This window comes from Solea senegalensis, linkage group LG12 (assembly GCF_019176455.1).
Source record: "Solea senegalensis isolate Sse05_10M linkage group LG12, IFAPA_SoseM_1, whole genome shotgun sequence".
NCBI classification, from domain to species: domain Eukaryota; kingdom Metazoa; phylum Chordata; class Actinopteri; order Pleuronectiformes; family Soleidae; genus Solea; species Solea senegalensis.
Window position 1 is genome coordinate 6179586 of NC_058032.1, and position 20279 is coordinate 6199864.

General features: G+C 44.2%; 1 protein-coding gene across 7 annotated transcripts in view; it reads right to left on the reverse strand.

Moving 5' to 3' along the window:
* Nucleotides 1-18218, reverse strand: part of pcdh19 (protocadherin 19) — a 49943-nt gene extending 31725 nt beyond the window's left edge. For 2 of the 7 annotated variants that reach the window (XM_044039795.1, XM_044039794.1), the window contains exons 1-3: nucleotides 14861-18218; nucleotides 14312-14380; nucleotides 11595-11922 (exon numbers count right to left, since the gene is read on the reverse strand). In XM_044039795.1, the coding sequence (XP_043895730.1) occupies nucleotides 11595-11922; nucleotides 14312-14380; nucleotides 14861-16992 (2529 nt within the window). In that variant the 5' untranslated portion in view covers nucleotides 16993-18218. Of the gene's footprint in view, nucleotides 1-11594; nucleotides 11941-14311; nucleotides 14381-14860 lie in introns of all 7 variants that reach the window. The other 5 variants (XM_044039798.1, XM_044039797.1, XM_044039799.1 and 2 more) reach the window with 4 other exon arrangements.
* Between the last annotated feature and the right edge of the window lie 2061 nt (nucleotides 18219-20279).

Here is a 20279-nt window from a genome sequence, read left to right on the forward strand (position 1 = left end):
TAATGCCTTTGAAAATATATCTTTCAACTACCACTGTCAAACATCAATTCGAGGCAATGGGAAAGAAACTGTCCCAATCTGGCTCCATAATAAAGTCATTATGCGTGTTGCACAGCGCTCGTCACCCTTGCACTTCTTTTCTTACTTTCTTTGACTGTTCTTCTCAAATACATGGAGGCATTTTGGAAATCTTACTAATAGCCCGGTCTTCATTGTTATTACAGCTGCTCATGTAATTACTGTGACTCTGATTATTATTACTGTATTATCCAAAGTGCCCCTATTCTGGGTTTAGATCACCCGCAATGATGGTAACCAAGACATGCCCATGAAGAATGCCACCAATGTCCCTTCAGATAAATCCAGCATAATTAGCTGTGTGCCTTACAGGGCCTGTGTGATGGTAATAATTAGAGCTACTGTAACAAAGGTCATGCAAAACAATTTGGAGACGATGCTGGTTGAATGGGTAATGGGGAGAAAGGGGAGTGACAAGAGGAGGGGGGGAGACGAGAGGGACGCGGAGACTCCTTCTCCATCTTATGGAGATGGGATGCATATGGCTCACTTTGCTTCCAGTGTGTCCAATGTTCTCAAAAGAATAGAAATTGAAAAACTATTTTAATGGCAAGCAGATTTGCAGCGGACACAGCTTCAAGTGATCTATGATTAGATTTGAAGAAAGTGCATCTGTGAACCGGTGCCCGCTGACATCAAGTCCCTGCTTTCGAGGCGTGATCGTTGCCTCGTCACCGCGCCGTTTCATCAGCATCGACTGTAATGTGTTTACACGCCATCATAGTTATCGTTATTAATTGTGTGTTGTGCGTGCGTGTGAGAGGTGGCGTGTGGGGAGGAGGGCAAAAGAAGGACTCGCCGCTCCATCCAAGTGCACAGGTTAATTAGCCGAGTCAAAAATGTTGCCAGCAAAGTAAACAAGTATCACACACTGAGGTACTTCTATTTCTACACTCATCCCATGTGGTTTGGCTCTCTCTGCAACTCCCAGACTGCCCCTAAGCCGAGACCTCAGGGTTCGTAGTCTGTCTCCACCAGAGATTCACAAGCTCCCTCATCTTGCCAGCATCACACCCTGATGAGATAAGTAACAGCATCACACTCAAATATAGCATCTAAAACAACACATGTGCTCATGTGTGTGAGATAAGGCTCTATTCCCTCTTGTAACACAGATGCCCTGCACCCAAACTCCAAACAGCACTTAATTAGCAGCGAGAGATACAAACAGTCTTGTAAACCTTTAATATAACTCCTGCTTTTTGTTTGTAGAACTCACCCGACCTGTGCTACAACGGATTGATTGGAACCAGGATTTATTTCATAGTTACTTATGTATGTTTGTATGTGCCAGCACTTAAACAAGTGGTTATTGGTATCCCTATTTTTTTTTAAACAAATAAATAGCATCAATATGATGCTTTATATGTAAGGTGTTAAAGTGATGATCAAATAAATGCAATAAATTGGATAAACTTTTGAGAAATATGGGTGAAAGTGATTAAAGCACTGAGGCATTAAGTGGTGCTGGAAAATCTGATTTGGATGCTTTATTCCATCAGATTTATCTTACTGGTGAAATTCACTGGGGTGGGAGCAGAGGCATATGCTAAGATCCATATGCCTTTGTGGCTGTGGGAGTTTAAAAACTGTAAATTGTGATTATCATTGATCTCAGCCGTCAGATGCCTAATCTCTTTGACTCATATCCACACTGGCCACATTGGTTTATGATGAACTGTCCTCCCCCCACATCTCAAGTCCCAAACAAGTGTTGGGGAAAGCAGTGATAAGCAGGTCCTTATCCTTTTAAAGACACTCCCGTAATCCAGCAGCGGTGGGAGGAGGGAGGGGGCTTCAGCTTTCAGGGATTTAGTCTGGATTATAGCTAGTCCTCCAAATTAAACCGAAAGTCAGCTTTCTGCAGTTGCTCATGCAAGCTGGCGACTGGCTTGTTACCAGGCCTGCTAACAAGGCAAGTGATGGAGGTCTATAATTAGGAAATGTTCTCACTCCCAGGCAAACAATTGAAGGTAAAACACTGAAAACTTCTTTCCCCCCCGTCGGCACCTGTATCCACAACTTATTTTTTTTTTGACTTCCCAGATGACCAGCTGTTACTACCATCAACATGTCTTCCATGCTCTGTACCTGACTGTCTGTGCCAACTAGCTTAAGCCCAGACAAGCTTCTCAGCCCGGGCAAGGCTGCTTTGTCCGCACTGATGCTGATGCTGCTTCCCACAGCAAAACAAGGCCAAATGTGGGACTTAGAGGCTAAAACGGTCATTACTGGGTCATGGACATGTGACAACTCACAACACAACTCCCCCGACTGTCTTCCCCATCAGTTGTGATATTTTGTCTGCTGTCGTATCAAGTACAAACAACAATGGGGCGGATGGAAATGGAAGGACAACGGAAATCCAAAGTTAACAGAAACAAAGTAGTAGTAGTAGTAGTAGTTGTTTTTTATATACTTATATTTGGAAAACATGCTTATCTTTTCGTGTAAGTTACAAAAGAAGCTGACTCCAACAGATCCACTTTGTCAGGAAAAGCTTAACACACTTCATTCATGAAGTAAAACAAGTTGTCAACAATTTCTCAAAGGCAAAACGTCAACCGTTTTGTGACCCCCGGTTCCCCCTCGCTCTAGTTGTTTGTGCTAAGCTAGGCACTAAACATGTAGTGCGACAAATCTAATCTAATATAAAAAAAAAAGCAAGTGAGAGAGTTCAATTCCCAGATGTCACACTTTCACACTTTCCTTTGTGTATTTTTGTGGTTTATTTTAATATACCTTTGATGGTTTACAGAAACACCTCGGAAGAGGTAATTCTACTTCCTATTGGACATGCATTATACACACATATATATATATATATATATATATATATATATATATATATATATATATCAATGTATTAACATTCCTTACAGCCTTTCTTCAGTGTTACAAATCTTGAAACTGGATAAAAGCAGCTCTACAGTAACCCTTTTGATGTGCTTCACAATGGAGCCTCAAGCCCCATTATTTAGGCAAAAGGAGGATAAGCAAGCCTCCCTTTGCACACACAGACACATCGCCTCGACTGTGCCATAGCTCCACAAGACGACTGAACTGGCAGCTGAACACAAAATAGAGAGCAGGTACACAACAATAATCTCGAACTAAGGAGTTTACTGGGAAAAGCACAGCACTCGGAGCAGTCTGACAGAGGCCAAGTGCTTTTCATTCATTAACTTGGCCGTCTGAGCCGCGGTATGTCAAACGCTGAACGTGAGGGGAAAATCAAAATTCATGTTCCATTGTGTTCCAGCGCCAGACACTGAATGAACCCCCGAATATTGTTTTCTGATGCCATAAGAGCGCACAACGAAGCAAGTGGAGTCTTTATCAATTCCCTTGCAAGGCTATCATAACTATTATCATTAGTAGTGTTTTCATCCTCGCAATCTATTTCTTGTCTTTCCAACTTGACCTGGTCTCACTCGAGGAACGATGTTTCCCATCTCTCTGGGAAACTAGATATGGATGTAAATAATATGCCTGGGACATTTCTGAAAAGCCCCATTCCCAGGAAGACAAACCTGAGAATACAGGCCAACCTGAATTGCTTTCAATAAAACTAGATAATCAAAATGCAAAACAGCCCTTGATGGAAAAACGAGCCGACTTCTAACAACAAATCCTCCACACCTAACATCAGCAAATTCTCATCCTGAACTTTTATTTGTATGCAGTGTTTGGGTTTTGAATGTAATCACGCGGCGTACGGCGCGCCACCAATGTGCTATTCTGATTAATGTCAGCCTGAATCAGACTGAACGCTTAGCGCTTTAGAGACATCATGAATGAGAAAAGGTGCCACACACTGAACACATTAGGGGTCCCCACCATTTTCTCAGACAGGGGGACAATGGCTAGGGGAGCGGGGATAAAAGGAGGGGGGGTTGGGGGGAAACAGGGGTGAAAGAGTGGTTGACGCTGATCGGGTAGAGAAAAATGGGGGAGAATGGGAGAAAAGAAAGGAAGAGGCCCAAGCCACTGGCCACATAGGGCAGAGGGAACGTGAGGGCTCTGAGAGGCCTATACTCGGTCATAGCCCATTAGGCTGGCTGGGTAAAAATGCTACAGCTCATTACATGCTCTGCCTCTGTTCTGTGGATGAACAATGCACAATTACGCTACCCTGCTGCTCCCCTATCCCTACTGCTGCCTGCCTCTGAGGCGGGCGATATTGCTCCTATAGTGGCTTGCCTGCCAACAGCCTGCGTGCTCACCAAACATCCCATACCCTAATGCAAATCCAGGTTTACGTCTTAGAAACAAAAGCACTGTATGAATTTGCTCAAATGAAAAGGAGGAGAGGAAGAGGAAAAAAGGGCTGCTCCACCGCTGGGGCAAAGAAAACAAAAGGCATAATGCAGCATTTGTGTGTGTCAAACAATGACGTTCGCTGTCTTGTGTCTCGCTCGGCCGCCTTTAGATTTAGAAGAACGGGAATTTCTTTTGTCTCCGGCTCAATTAAGTTTCCCCTCGATGTAACAATGAGTGTACAGCCAGGTACGGCACTAATGTACAGATCGAAATACATAACAACAATTAAGATGGTGTGACCAGATGACACTGAACGTGCCATGACAATATCTGCAATGCAGCAGCTAACCAAGCTCAGGATCCGTCCACTAGCAATTTAGTCCACTAGCAAGCTCTACAATTATACATGCAGAAGTTGACATTTAATCCGGGGAAATGCTAACTAGCATCCCTCCTGCTCACTCCATGTTTGGGGTTAAAAAAAAAAAAAAAAGAGAGAAAACGGGACTCTTGGAAAGGTCAGTCTTCCCTGGTGTCAGAGCTGGCTGCTGGGAAAAGTTTCCTCTCACTGGGCGTGTTGTTATCGTTCACAGAATCCATCTCCCGTTTCCCTGTCACTCAAAAACCACAGTGTCAGGACTCACATTCAAATCATATCGAGGAACCATAACAACTTTTCTCTCGCATTGTTTACTCGGTTATAAAACTCTATGGTTTTATTGTTCAACAGCAGAACAGAGGGGAACAGTTCATATTCCCCAAGACTGATTATAAGCCCCTTATTATTATTATTATTATTATTATTATTATTATTATTATTTGTGAGGAAGGACTAATACATATGGATGTAAAAAAGATTTTCGTATATTGTACAACAAGTCAAAAGGACAGGGGCCTCTTGACATAAGCTGTATGCTGTGTTAAAAATAGTATTATGAGCATCCAATGCAAATAGCTTTCACTGTTGGCCATAACCAGGCTTCGGGGTTTGTGTTTTTAAATATGCAGGCTGACCTTTTCTTTTCAATATTAATTTAACTGCAGGCATTTTCCCGCCATGGGCAGCACATTCTGCATTAATGAGAGATGCTGATATTTTTATTATTATTACTATTATTATTATTATTGTTATTGTCGTTGTTGTTGTGGAAGCCTTTCCTCGTCCGAAGTTTTCATATGCAAAACAGTGAAAACCGATGCCAAAAACTTTGTGTTTAAAATCTTATATGTTCATGTTCATACTTTAACTACCTCTTCATCGGCGGGGAAATTGATTGGATTTTGACGAGCGGGAACACGATGCGGCGCATTTACGTAAGGGGGTTTAATTTGAGAAATAAAGGAACAACACCCCGGGAAACTCATTTAAATGGGTAATTACTGTACATCCACGCAGCATTGCTTGCGGGGTAACAAGGTGCGTAATGATGTCCTCTTCCCCAGCGATAAACATCATTACTACATCCATTTCCTTCACTCCATTTAGCCTCCTCTCATCAACCTATAAGTCTAATGCCATTATACCTCTTTTTGCATTGAAGTACTTGTCCATTAAAATTTTGTAATATATATCGTGGGACCACTAATGCTATTTTAGGATGACTTTTGTCTCAATAATAATAATAATAAAAAAAACAATAATAAAAATTCCATTGACGCATAAAAGGTTTTTAAAGAAGCGTAATTCCATCCACGTGACGGAGGTTTTGATACTTAAAAAAATATTTGCTTATTAAGTGCTGCTGTCTCCAAGCCAGCGAATTTATCACGAGATGAAAATGAATTATTAAGACGATTTTACTTTGATGTATGACGCAGATAGCCTCCAAACGTCGAGTCACGGACGCTCAGCCCTTTGCCAGTGTTATTGTGGGCTGCTAAATGCTAACTCCATAGCCACCACCCTTTTTGCTCATAACGCCATAATCCATGTTTGCGCGTACATAGAAATAATCCCGTTCTTTACCTTTTCAGAGGAAGAACAAAAACGTTCCACTGTGGTTGATATTGTCATATTCCTCAATCCAGAGAAAAATAACATGGCTCAGGCAGAGGCAGCACAGGTTGTGGAAAATCATTGGTGTTCTATAAATAGATCTATCTCCCCTTTTCTGCGACTCGCCTATTATTTATTTATTTTTTTTTCCTTGGCCTTGCCATTTCTCTACAACATTACTCCCCGCTGCCTGATTCCTACCAGTCACATGGCGTTAAGGACACATACAGTGACATGAGTACATCAGACGCCGTCACTCATGTGTTTTGACTCCGGAGCTCTTTCTGCTGGGTGCTCTAATCCCGACGAGAAGGTGGCAACCCGGCGGGCCTTAGTTGTTTGCGACTGGCTGCCTGGGGTTGTTATGTCATTCCGCTGTACCTCCGCAACATCGAGGATGACATGCTGGTGTGTTGCGGGTCGGGGTCAAGGCTATAAAAACCCAGCCGAGTGTAAAACTAGCTGCGCCGGAGCTTGAGCGCACAAAAGTGAAAACCATCTTGTCGGGTAATGCCACTTAATCACCCGCACGGCCTCGCCAGCTCCAATGGGAGGAGCGAGCAGGAAAAGGATGCAGTGAGAGGGCACCGCATACATTACTGTCAGGCTGATTATTTATTTCTGACAGACGAGCCTTTCTTTCACCTGATAAACAGTGGCGCTGTGTTCTGAAGTCGCTGCCTTACAAATAACCTCTCGAAATAATTAACAGGTTCATCTGCCACTCAATCAGTGCGCGTCTGGAGCTTTTGTAGATGAAACAACTCTTTGTCAATTCCTTCGAGAGTTTTGAGAAAAAAAAAAACCAAAAGGAGAAAAGCAGCGTACAGCTCTTATTCTTCACATCACATCAGAAATGCATAAAAAATAGAGTTTTTAAGATCAAGCAGCTTTTTTTTTTTGCATTGTATCAGTATACGTTGTCATTTCTTTGCATCACTGAAAAAAATACGATCGGAGTTGAAGGGATTCTGGTTTATTTCCATAAAACCCTTTGAGACGATACTGGCTTTGCCGTGTGTTGCATTTTATGCTGATTTATAATAAAACAAAGGTAAATTATTCAATCAACTCGTTGACAAAAGAACACATTAATTCCTTTCATAAATCCACCTGAATGATCATATTTGTGAATAGACTACTGTACTGTTTTCCTTTGAAAACCTTTATGTTGGAGTTATTTTTCACTTTGATTGATGACATTCCTAATTATGATTATTCATTAGGATTTCGTAGCATTTTAGATGTGTAGAATATTCTGTGTTGTTGAAATTGTCCAATCTGTGCACTTCCTGTTGCCTTCACACTGTGCTTGCAGTGTCGGAAAACTCATTTCAAGCAATTAACTTCTACATTTTGGAGTCCCCAGTTGCATCAAAGTGAGCATTCGGCAACAACGTGAGAGCTGAGGTGAGACAAAAGACAGGGTTTTACTTCCACTTTGTGCTCCCCGGCTTTCCATGCTTTTCTTCTCCCCATTCAACCAATTGCTGATGTTCTTTCTGTCAGTCACAGCCCGTTCAAGTCAACACAACCACCAAAGCTGAAGGATTCTGCCTGATACACTCTGTGGATACACTAAAAATAAAACTCCCGTTGCCATTGAAAATCTGCACAATCATCTCAACTGAAAAAAAAACCTGCTTCGATCGCGTAACTGCACCGAGGAGAATGAATTAAATATGCAAAAAATGTAATCAACACAAGAGAATCCACTATTTAAGGAGATATTATTGTGAAAATTAAAGCGTTTCAAACACCACAGAAAGGTGGCAGAATCACTGTCACGTTCGATGTGGTCATTATCTTGTGAATGATAACGTCACAGCGCACACTTCGAATAAATGTGACACTCCATAAGGAAGTAGCATTAGTGTGTCTGTGTATTCACAAGTACATGTGTCGGGTTTCAACAGATGTGTAGTGTACGCTGACAGCATGACATCTACTTCGCGCGCCCAGGACGACGCGTTTGAATGCTCCCGTGGAAATTGCCCTGATGTGACGTGATGGAAAGGTCGCGCAGCCTTCGCTGAATTCACTCGGTGCCGCGCATCGACATCGAAACGCCTTCCTTTTCGAAAAACAGGAAAAAGTAGCTAAACTCTCACGCGTGGACATCCAATTATCACCAAACTTCCAAGAAAACTCTCCTCTGCCAACGCTGAACATTTCCCACCACGCGGCGCAGTCCAGTCGCCCTTTTCGCCTCATTCATTCATCGCCTTTTGTGTTTCATTTATCACCAGCGCCAAAGGAAAATATGCAATCTGCTACCCGAACGAGGATAATCAATAAAAGGACATAACTTATTTCCCTGCTATGCTCATTATCCGGACTCACAGGTGTAAGAGGCCTCAGTACATATTACACGCCAAAAAAACAAAAAATAACAGATTCTAGCCAAAGGCCATTCCTTTACTGTATAATTGTTTCTCCCCCCAACCAAGTGGTTCACTATAATTAAGCCATAGAAGACAGCTCTATTCTCCAGTGAGCATCCATATTAGCGCTACCACGGGCAGGTCTAACAAACATCTCACAGCTGATGCTTTTCAAAACAATGGACAGCAATGTTCAGGGGTGGGGGGGGGGGAGAAGAGAGAATACAATACACACAATGCACTTGCAGGTATAAGGCCTTTGGGGAGACCCGTCACTGTTATCTTGGCCAAGTCGGCTCTGTGTGAATTTGTGTGTGCCTGTATGCGAGTGTGCCAGGGAGCTTTGTCTGAGGCAGGAAGCGGCTCGGGCATAAGCAGGATGCTCGCCGGCCCACATAAAACCAACAATGGAGGAGAACTTTGCATCGGTTCATAAACGTAAATCACAAAGAGACACAAGCACATATCCCTTTCCCCCCTCCATCAGCAAACCAAATTTGACCCCGCGTCCACATTCTGATGGCTATCATAATTCTAAACTACATGTTTGGAGCATAAACAAACACAGAGACATCACTGTGCCGTGGTGTAAACACACACACACACACACACACACACACACACACACACACAAAAAAGCTTTTCCGCGGAGGATAAATGAATCATGGATAATTATGAGGTTGCCCTCAGGATGAAAACAATTTTTTGGGACAAAGCTGCTTCAGTAATGACAACAGTGCAGCCACTTGTGTGTCCTAGCCAGTCAATGGAATATGGGTTGAGGACTTGTGGAGTCAAGTGCTTTCAAGCCCAATCTTGCTCATTGTAACGAAGCAATTATCAGTCATTTCAGTCATTTTCGCTGTTGTTTGTTTGTACTATAAATGGTATCGTGATTATCCGGAATACATTTCTCATTTCAGAGAGACACGTCGGCGAAAGCCGCGGCGCTCGACTCTCCTGCAAATGTCACAATGGGGAGGAAAGGAAAAGCGCTGTCGGGCAGAGGTTGAGCGGCTAACATGTGGTTACATCTATTTCTCACTTACTTTCTCATCGACTTCTCCCTCTCACACACACTCACGCGCGCTTTAAAATATGCAGAGGCCGGGTCAAAGAGATGTTTGTCAACATCGCGTGTAAGGCGGAGAGCGACGCGGGCTGCATGCTAAACAGGCCCGGCCTCTATCAAACCAATCAACTGTCTCTAAGAAAATGAGAAAACGTAGTCAGGGCTCAGACACCTGGCTCTAAGACTCATTCCCCCTCGCTCTCCTCTTCCCTCCTTATCTCTCGCTCTGTGTGCCCTTACATAGCTCGAGCAAAACAACAGCGAGCTTTGCATATGGAATAATCCAAATCAATCTTCAGCCCTTTTCATCTCCCTCCCCAGTTATTCCATGAGCTGAAACCAATATAGGCTCCCCCTAATCTTGTGGCAAATGTGCTTTTATTGGATGGTTAAGCCACAGAGGCAGGATGGCGCAAGAGGTTTTACAAAAATACCACTTGTGTTTATTTTGTCGCTGGTTAAAGCACGGCGGTGACCCGCTACTATAGCAAATGCAATCACAGCATGCAGGTCAATGCATGTACCTGCTGAATCCCCCCCCACACACACACACACACACTCTGCCTCGCCTGACTGGATAATGCTATGGGACAACTGCCTACAACATTCCTAATTCCTTCCAGCTGGGTTATTCACACACACACACACACACTCAGTAAATCAGCATGCCTGTAAGTAGGTCTCATTGACCCCTCAGGATCCATCGGTGCCTGGGGTTTTCTGGATCATCCAGTCAATATATCAATATCCATCTTGTGTTCCTTGTTTTAAGACCCCCACTCCCAACACACCACCTCACCTTCTTCTCACTGAATGTCAAATGGAGATTGAAGTCATCAATTACAAATGTGTGTGTGTGTGTGTGTGTCAGTGTGTGCACGTGCAGCTTATTTGCTCCAGTGACCATCATACACATTCCCAAATAAACACACACACACACACACACACACACATTTGGTCTCACAAACATAAATGTCCCCCTGTCCTATGGGATCAACGGAAAGTGGGTCATGGAGAGAGGGAGCTCGCCCAAAGAATCCAATAGACCAGTTCATAAATACAAAAATCTATAAACTAAAGATCAACTGGTCGACAAAGACTCCCGTCAAGTCGGACCGTCACGTCGGCGTCTCCCGGAGACACGGCCGGCATGTCGGGGTAATTCACTGCTAATAGCGTAGCCAAATCGACACACTGATGAAACCATTTCCAGCAATGACTGTTCTCCCCGCTATAGCACATGAGATGCCATGCGATGGAGCCGATCAGTCGGATCGACACACCTGGCAGGTGCTCGGACTCAGGAAGCAAACGTGGAGCAGAAGAGGCCAAATAATCCACCGTGCCTCCACAGGACTCCAGAGGTGCGCTCACTCACAGGTCAGCGTCTGTTCAGAATCTGCTCAGATTGACGGACATCGCGTCACAAGGTCCACTTCAGACGGCTCAGGTGTCCGTCGGTAACAGGCAGACGTTTCACCAACACTCTGATCTTCGATATAATAGGACGCTAAATGCCACTAGACCTTGAGACGTGTTGAAAGGCGGCGCGCATTAACAACTCGCTCTTAAGACTCCACACCATTGAGCAGACCCATTCTGTAATAACTGGTACAAAAATATCAAACATGATTGTTTATGTATGTTACGCTGGTTAAACATCACATCATTTTAATTCGGTTTTTTGTTGTTTTTTTTTTTTTTTACACCAACCTTTTCCCCCTCCACCCCCCTTTTCTTCTACCACTAACACCTAAAGCTGCCCAGCCAATGATTTAGAACAGAGCACAGTGTGTCTCACCTCTGGCAGTGGCATGCCGTTGATGATGAGGTCTGGCTGTTGGTGGCCCTGCCCAGTGAATGGGTGCTGATAGCCATGGTTGGGAGCGGCATTGCGCGAGTTCTGGTTCTCCACGTTGAGGAAGGTGCTCTCGGAGCGCCTGCAGCCCAGAGGCAGGCTCTGCTGGTGGTAGTCGAAGTAGTTGAGCGAGGAGGTGAGAGACGAGCAACTCACCACATTCATCTTGTCTGTCTCCTCGACGTCTCGCGGCACCAGTCGGATGTCGTTCTTGCTAAGCTTCTTCTTCTTGCTGGACTTCTTCTGGTTGCCATATGAGTACTCCGCCACCCTGCGCAAGTAGAAGAAACTGAACAGACTCAATAAAGCAATGTTCTGCCTTTCCCTTCCCCACCCACACTGTCAAAAAGCTTGCCCATGCCAGCGAGGGCACTGTTCAGCCATAGGTGCCAGGCAAAGGTGCACTGCCTGTGACCCCCAACCCCCACCCCCACTCCCAGCTGTCAATGGGGCTGTCATCTCTGGTTTGTTTGCATTTGCATGCTCAACAATCAACAAGACACAGACAGGCAGACAAAATGCAAACATGCCAAAACCACAAAAGCAAAGCAAAAAGGACACACTGGTACTCAGCAGCTCTACCGGTATATGCAATCATATTCAAAGCACACACAGCCCACACAATTTCCATTATTCTTTTTTTTCTTTCATTATCGAGCGAGTCGACGAGCAAAACTAAGTGCAGGAGAACTACAGATTCAAACTCATTTAGCTCCTCTCAGAGTTTGATACAAACTTGATCTGAGCAGTTTGACTTTAATAAGAGCAAATGAGCAGCACAGCCATGTTTTTTTGTTTTTTTTTTCAAAGGATCCTCAGACTGGGGAAATATCCATTATTCGCAAAGCCTTGCAGTTTTCCACCGTACAACAGATGCTATGTGGCTCTATAGTGATGACTACAAACTTCACTGGACATATTCTATATAATTGGTGATTTTTATTTTTTTTTTTTCTTTACAATTTGCAGACGGCAAACTCTGGAAGAGTTCATTGTCAACCTTAGGGCATAGAGCATATGGTTTGCTTCCCATTAAAGCAACAACAACAACAACCTATAGTAATGCATGAAATTGCAGAAAGTGAAATGTCTCTGTTTTCTCTCTCGTCTTGTCTGGAACCTCTCTGCTGCATCAACCCCCACTGGCCCCTGTTCCTCACTAAAATGCTGCTTCTAATCCTCTGCGGCTTCTAAAATCACACTGGTTAAGGAGCACTATTGTATTTTTTTTTATTTTTTTTTTCCCCATTTTCCATTTTTCTGTTAGATTGCATCTTGAAAATAGCTCCCCGCCCCATTCTGCTCCCCCATGATTCAGAGGGAAGGAAATGGACAGCTGCAAGGGTGGAAAACCCTCCATGTGTTTATCACGTGTCACTTTAACATGTTGTCTCTCTACTTCATGCTTAAATTGAAATTTGGTGAGGGGGAAAATCTTCAGAGCAACACAGACTGACAGAGTTACAAGCAATAAATTGGAGATAACTGCTTCTCATATTTGAGGTGGCAAATGAGAGGCTGAACACATCAGTGGTGATTAAAGCGCCCAGCAGGGAGAGCAGCTCACACTAGGAGAGTAAAGTTCTGACAGCAGTTTTGAATTTTGAATTTGTTGTTGTTATCCGCGTTTCTTCTCCGAGGAAAAACTTGTATGACTGACGTTAAAAAGTGATGCCGCAGAAAAAGTGGCTGCTTTGATCGAGTCGGTCTCGCTCTATTTTAAATCAGATTTGAGTAGCAACACGTGTAATGTCGTTTGACTGTGTGTGTGTGTGTGTGTGTGTGTGTGTGTGTGTGTGTGTGCATGGGAGGAAGTGGGACTTCACATCCACTGTTAACAATCTGAAGGTCACTCTTGCAACAGAGCAGAGAACCAGTATTCATTTCTGTATCCAAGCTCTGTAATTAAGAAAAAAAATGAAAAGCACTTAAGCCAAAGATAATTTCAAATAAATATTAAATGATAATTAAATCATCAGTGTTTGGGAAAAAAAAAAAAAAAAGGGCGATGCTGAGGGAGTTTTGGATTTTTTTTCGGCTAAATTACACATTGGGAAAAAAAAATGATCTAACTTAACTTCAAATCAGCAAAAAATTATGTCTGGAGCAAAATATGATTATTGCTTCAGGTTAAATCTCAAATCCAATCTATATGTAAATTAAAAAGTGATAATGTGGCACAGGGAAATCAAAGCCAGGGCTGATGTACAGACTGATGAACACAACACATGTGCAGGTCCGTAATGTAATAACGTGCTAAAAATAGCTGCATAGTTAATGGCTATAATGTGACCTGCATTATTTTTAAACAATTAAAAACCTGCAATGTTTTTAGAAATGATTACTAATATTCTTTTCTTTAACGCAGATGAGAAAAGAAAAGGTAGATGTGACCGAACTTGCAGGATTGTCCATAATAACAGGCAATCAGCCATGGTGGACATTAAATAATCAACGTCTGGGAACGCTATTGAACCAGTGGGACGTTAATTGTCCAGCAACACACCCGCAAATTGAACATGACAGTTGAACCGTCATATTTATGAGTCAATTGGTTACAATGGGAGGGATTAAATCAATCAATCACGTTGGCCTCGCACGGAACAGTGGGCCTCAGCAGAATGTGTCTGATTTAAAGCAAAGCAGTCTGGTTTATTTACTGTAGGTTTGTTGCCGCTTCAGCTGTCGAAGGAAATAATCTGCAGTCCTCACAGTTGGGCCTGTGCACGCTGCAAGACAAAAGCAGTGCACTGACACCTTGCAGTTTGAGGCACGATCACTGTCAAACACAAACTTCTCTCTCGATCTCTGCCTCGACAGTCATGCGTGCACATGCAGCACCGGCCCCGTGTGCCCTCTGATGGGTGGGGGGCCCATTTTTTAAAGACATTTCTCTTCATTTTTTTTTTTTTTTTGGTGTTTTTCAATGCAGCCGACAGCACACGTGATCATTTAGATGTGTTTTTAGATTGTCTTGTCTGCAGTATTTTGTACATCAATTTCGTAGAAACTTGTAGAGTCGGCGTATTAGAAGTGCGTGGTTATTAAATAAAATAAATGTCAAAGTATGTAAGTGACATGATCTTGTTTAATAACTTTAAAGGGGGTGCCCCCTTTTATCACTTGAGCCCCTGCCCCTTGAAATGTCTGTGCACACCACTGCACGTGCACGCACCCAAACACTCACACACAAGAGACATGGTCAGTACCTGCAGTTGTACGTCCTGATCTCCTTATTGTCCCGCTTGCACTTCACAGCCACGAAGATCATAGTGATGAAGAGGATGGCTGCGATCGAGCCCAGGGCAATGATGAAGATGAGAGACAGGTTTACGGCTCCAATAGGCTCCTGCGCGTTCAGGTCTGGTGAGAGGTACACCACGATGTAGGCCGAGGCGGAGAGCGAGGGCTTGCCGTGGTCCCTCGCCACCACCGTGATCTCGTAGGTGGATTTGGCGTTTTCTCCAAACATCCTGGTGGAGCGCACCTCCCCGTTCACTTGGTCGATTTCAAAGAAAGCCCGGTCCCCCTCTGAGATGGTGTAGGTCAGGCGGCCGTTCTCCCCCTCGTCATAGTCGTCTGCTTTCACCTGTGTCACCATGTAGCCCACGCCCGCGTTCCTGGGGATCGACACCTCCGCGGTGCCGTTGACCAGCGGAGGGTTTGTCATCACAGGTGTGTTGTCATTGACGTCGAGCACGACAATGCGCACGGTGGCGTTACTGGACAGGGAGGGGTTGCCATTGTCTCTGGCCAAAACTTTGAAATCAAAAGTCCTGGTGTATTCGTGGTCGAACGATCTCATGGAGTAAATGCGGCCTGATGGGTTTATGCTGACATATGTGTTTACATCCATGTGCTTAATCTCACCGGGGACTATGGAGTAGGAAACGGTGCCATTCATCCCCAGGTCCGGGTCCTCTGCTGACACTGCCAGCAGACACGAGCCGGGGAGATTGTTTTCCATGACCATCTCCTGATAATGTGGCTTGAGGAAGTGGGGAGGGTTGTCATTTTCATCCGAGACTTTGACTACGAGGGACTTTGTGGCGCGTAACGGAGGGATGCCACTGTCCTCCGCTTGAATGGTCAGATTGTATGTGTCCTTTTGCTCTCTGTCCAGCCTCCCGTCAACTAGAATGGTGGAGAAGCTTTCATATTCTTGCAGTCTGAACGGAACATTTCCCTGCAGCCTGCACTGCACTTTCCCATTGGCCCCAGAATCCTTATCTGACACTCTCACCAGTGCAATGACATATCCGCGCTGCGCGTTTTCACTCACTTCCACCATCTCCGTGTTCAGTGAGAGCAAACTGATGACAGGTGGGTTATCGTTCGTGTCCATCACGTTCACTGTGACTTTGCAGTGAGCTGGGATGGAGTTGGGACCTAAATCTTTGGCCTGCACGTCGATCTCATATATTTGCGTTGTTTCGTAATCCAAAATGCCGTTGACGGTGATGATCCCGGTTCTGGGGTCAATTTTAAACGCGTCCCTCGTCTTCTCGGTGACGTAGCTGTTAAACGAGTACACGACCTCTCCATTAGTGCCCTCGTCGGGATCCGTTGCGTTCAAGTCAATGACTAACGTGTTCATCGGTGAATTCTCCATAACGTTCACTGTATACACTGGCTCGTCAAACACAGGGTTGTTGTCATTGGAATCAATTACTTTGATATTTAACTGGACCGCGCCTATCTTTGGAGGGTCTCCTCCGTCCTCTGCACTGATCTCATATGTGTAGTGCGACTGTGTCTCCCTGTCTAACGATTTCTGCACAACAAGCTCAGCAATTTTGGATCCATCACCTCTGGTCTTTATTTCTAGTCCGAAAAGCTCATTAGGTGTGATAGAATAGGACTGCACTCCGAAGATCCCCGAGTCCGGATCGCTTGCCCCCTCTAGGGGAAACCGAGTACCAGGGGAGGCATTCTCAGAAATTTCAATGTCAATGTGGCTCGTTGGGAATCTGGGTGCGTTATCGTTCAAATCCTCGATTTCAACTTTGATGACACAGATCTCCATGGAGTTTGACATCACTTCTAGGGAAATAATACACTTTGGGTTCTGCCGACAAACTACATCCCGGTCTATTTTCATTTGGGTGGTAAGAATTCCGGCTGGACTGAGTTCCACCCATCGTGGCTCTGAGTTGGAAATAACCCTCAAGTATGGGGGCTGCGGTGCGATCTGGAATCCTTGCTTTAGCGCGTCCTTTGTCACGTTTCCGATCACAGACCCGGGCTTCATTTCCTCGTTTATTCCATACTTGAGGTTGATGACGGCCTCAGCCCCGATCAAAAATAAGAGCAACAGAGCAATGAATTGTATTAATTCCATGTCCTTGGTTTGTATTGTACCTGTTGATTTTTTTTTTCTTTCTTTCTTTCTTTCTTTCTTTCTTTCTTTCTTTCTTTCTTCTCTGCCTTAAAAAAACCTCGATAATTACGCACAGGAATGCACGTCAGAGGAAACAGCAAACATGTTCCAAATGAATCATCTTCTGACTGAAATGTCCGGAAAAAGTGTCGGGGGTGATGAATGGGTCGCGTGTAAGCAAATTAAATCATGATGTGGAAGCTATAATTCTAACAAGTGCCTCAGCCTACTTCACTCTTCTCAGGCAGAGCGCATCCTCAGGTCTGCTGCAGCGGGCGAAACAGTGGGGACGACAGAGCTGTGAAAACATGCTGAATGTCCCTCACCACTGCGATTTAGCCGTGTAAATCCGTGCAGATGTCATCAGGCGAAAAACTGTCCATTTTTAAGTCGAATGAAATGAGGAGGGGGGGGGGTGAAATGTTCTAACTGCATAAGCACAACATTAAAATTCCTGCGAGCAAGCCCACAATAAAAAAGGGGGAAAAAAAAAATCTTCCCTGCAGATGAAGTAATGGGGTTCAAGAGTCCGCGTTAAATTCTCCTCCTCCTCCGTGCCAGCAAATATTTAAGCCGCGTTTTGGATATACACCTTTTTTTGGGGGGGGGGAGATTTATTACAAGCAGTGATGAAATGTCCTCTTCGGATGGCACATATAGGCTCACACTGCACATCGGATGAAAAAAAAAAATCTGCAGTCACAAAATTATTCAACAGCTTAAGTCCGGATATCTTTGCTTAAAGAACGGGACTGCAACTGCAGGGGTATCTCATCAGATCACATAAGTCCCGATTACCTTTTTATTTCCAGCTGATTTAGTCTTCCATCCCCTCCGCAAGTCTTGAAGCTTGTACTTACTAATTGATTTCCTCGTATCTCACTTAGAAAAAAGGGCTGCACATATCCCGGCAATTAGTCCATGCAACACACACACACACACACAAAAAGACAAAAAAAAAATCCCTTGGAAAATGTTGCCAAAAGCCAGTGGGAGGAAACGATGCGAGAGCCTACAGTAGGTAGAAAACGCATTTCATGTTAAAGGCTGCAGCAGAGGGAAAGCACAGAAGCCAATATCCAGCCAGGCTGAGGCAGAAAAAAAAGAAATCACCACTCGCTGCCAGTCGACTGTCTAGTTGACTCCAACAAGCGCTCCTCTCGCTTCACTGGTGCACACTGGAGGACGCGCAGCTCCGAGGCGAGCGCTCAGTCTCAGGACCCGCAATCCCCTCAGCCAATCAGGGGTTACACTGGAGAGCTGGAGCTGCTGGTGGGTGGGGCAGAGTACAGCAATGAAACACGGCCAACTACCTGTTCCCCTGCAGATGGACGACTGAACGAGCGATTACAGCGTACAAGTTGAAGTGGTTTGATGATAGTTCACGATGTGTTTCCAAAAACCGAGGTCTGAGGACCCCGGAGGACATTTAAAAGTATATAGTGTCACAGAAGAAAAAAAAAAAAAAGAGTTCATTTCCTCCAGCAGAGGCACAGCAGAAAGAGGCAGAGACGAGCTGTATCCTTGTTTTTTCTTATGCAACAGTCACCAATCACACCTAACAAGTGATATTTCACAGCACAGACCCCCTCATCAAATGTGGTCCTGAATGTATCCGGGGCTTGTATTGATCCGTTTGATCCAAACGGTGACGCGCCACAGTTTGGCAACATCTGTGCCAAAATAAAACACCAGTGTACCAAATAAGCATTTCCTCTACTTTACCCCTGCCTCCTCATTTAAAGTCAAGTGCAGGCCTGTTGATCTATACAGGCGCCGCAATTGTGCGCATTACGTTGCATCATGTAGCCCATATACCGGGGCGGCTTTCATGTGCACTGCGTCTGATCTCGGACACCAGGCGCCATAAGATTATATTCCTAATACTGAACACACATCATAGATTATGGCTTCCATGGGAGGAAATTTTGGCTGTCAAAAAAAAAAAGAGTAAATATTACCATTATTATATGTTCTGTTAAATATAGAGAATATATGGTTATTAACCAATGCTTTGTTTCAAATGCCTACACCCAGTTACAGTAAATCTTATCCGACCTCAGTTGTGGAGGAACGCGTCACTAGTAGACGTCAGCCTGTTTAACATTAAAGAAAATGCATTATCCTGAATGAAAATGAACACTCTTCCTCCACTGCTATTAAAGCGTCAGGTGCAGAGTCCACGTATTTATAAAGGTTAATCACGAGAAGAGTGGCGTGTCATAAGAAATAGGAAATAGGAGAGAATTATTATTAGATGTTATTCTGTGCTTCTCACTTTTCTCCATGCATCATCTCCGCTTAACGTGAACAATTCACATGTTGTCACGTGTCAGACAAAACAAGTGAACCACCGCACTGCCCATGAAGAAAGGAGGGTGAGATGAAGTTCCTCTGTAGTAGCCCTGCACTCATAGCAACCTCTCACCACTCTCCCAGCATCTTACTCCTCTCATTTATAGATAGAAGCAACTCTCTCTCTCTCTCTCTCTGCCTCCCTCCCTCCCTCTCTCCTCCCATGCAGCCAGTCTGCCTGCCTCTCTTCGGCGCGCACAGCTGCCACCACATCCTGTCGAGGGCAGGCCGATTTTAAAGTCACAAGGGTGACACCTAGCGTCCGCAGGCGCAGCTGGAATTTGTTCATCCTGTCCATTTTTACCCCAAGACTGTTTCAACCCAATGGAAAGAAGAAAATAATAAAAATAATAATAATAATAATAACAATAATGATAAAAAAAAGCCTGAAGAATAACAATGAAACACACCAGCAAATCAATTTCCTCTTCATACTGGAGTAAATGTCTGCAGTTTGACTGCAATTGAGGCGCTGTCCAAGAGGTGAATTTGTTCTGAGCTATATCCCATCATTTATAGTCAATAAGTGATTGTACTGTATATGGAAAAAAAAATTGCACTATGGGTAATATGAATAACCTTATTTATGTATGTCTTTATTCAGTGCAAGCATCAAATAAACACTCAGCTCATTCTCTGCAGGCTTAGTCTAGGGCACTAGACAGACGCTGCTCACGGAATTGTGTTGCCACAAGAACAATATAATGACATTATTTTCATTGAAAGTACATTAGCAACGCGACTGCGACGGCCTTAGAACGGAGGCGTTATAAACTCGGCTCGACAAACCAAGTGTCAACACAGCAACTTGTTTGCACTCTTCCGTAATACTTTTCAAGACATGATGCAGCGGCATAGGAGAGTGGCAGAAGAATCCTCAAGCTCATAAATTG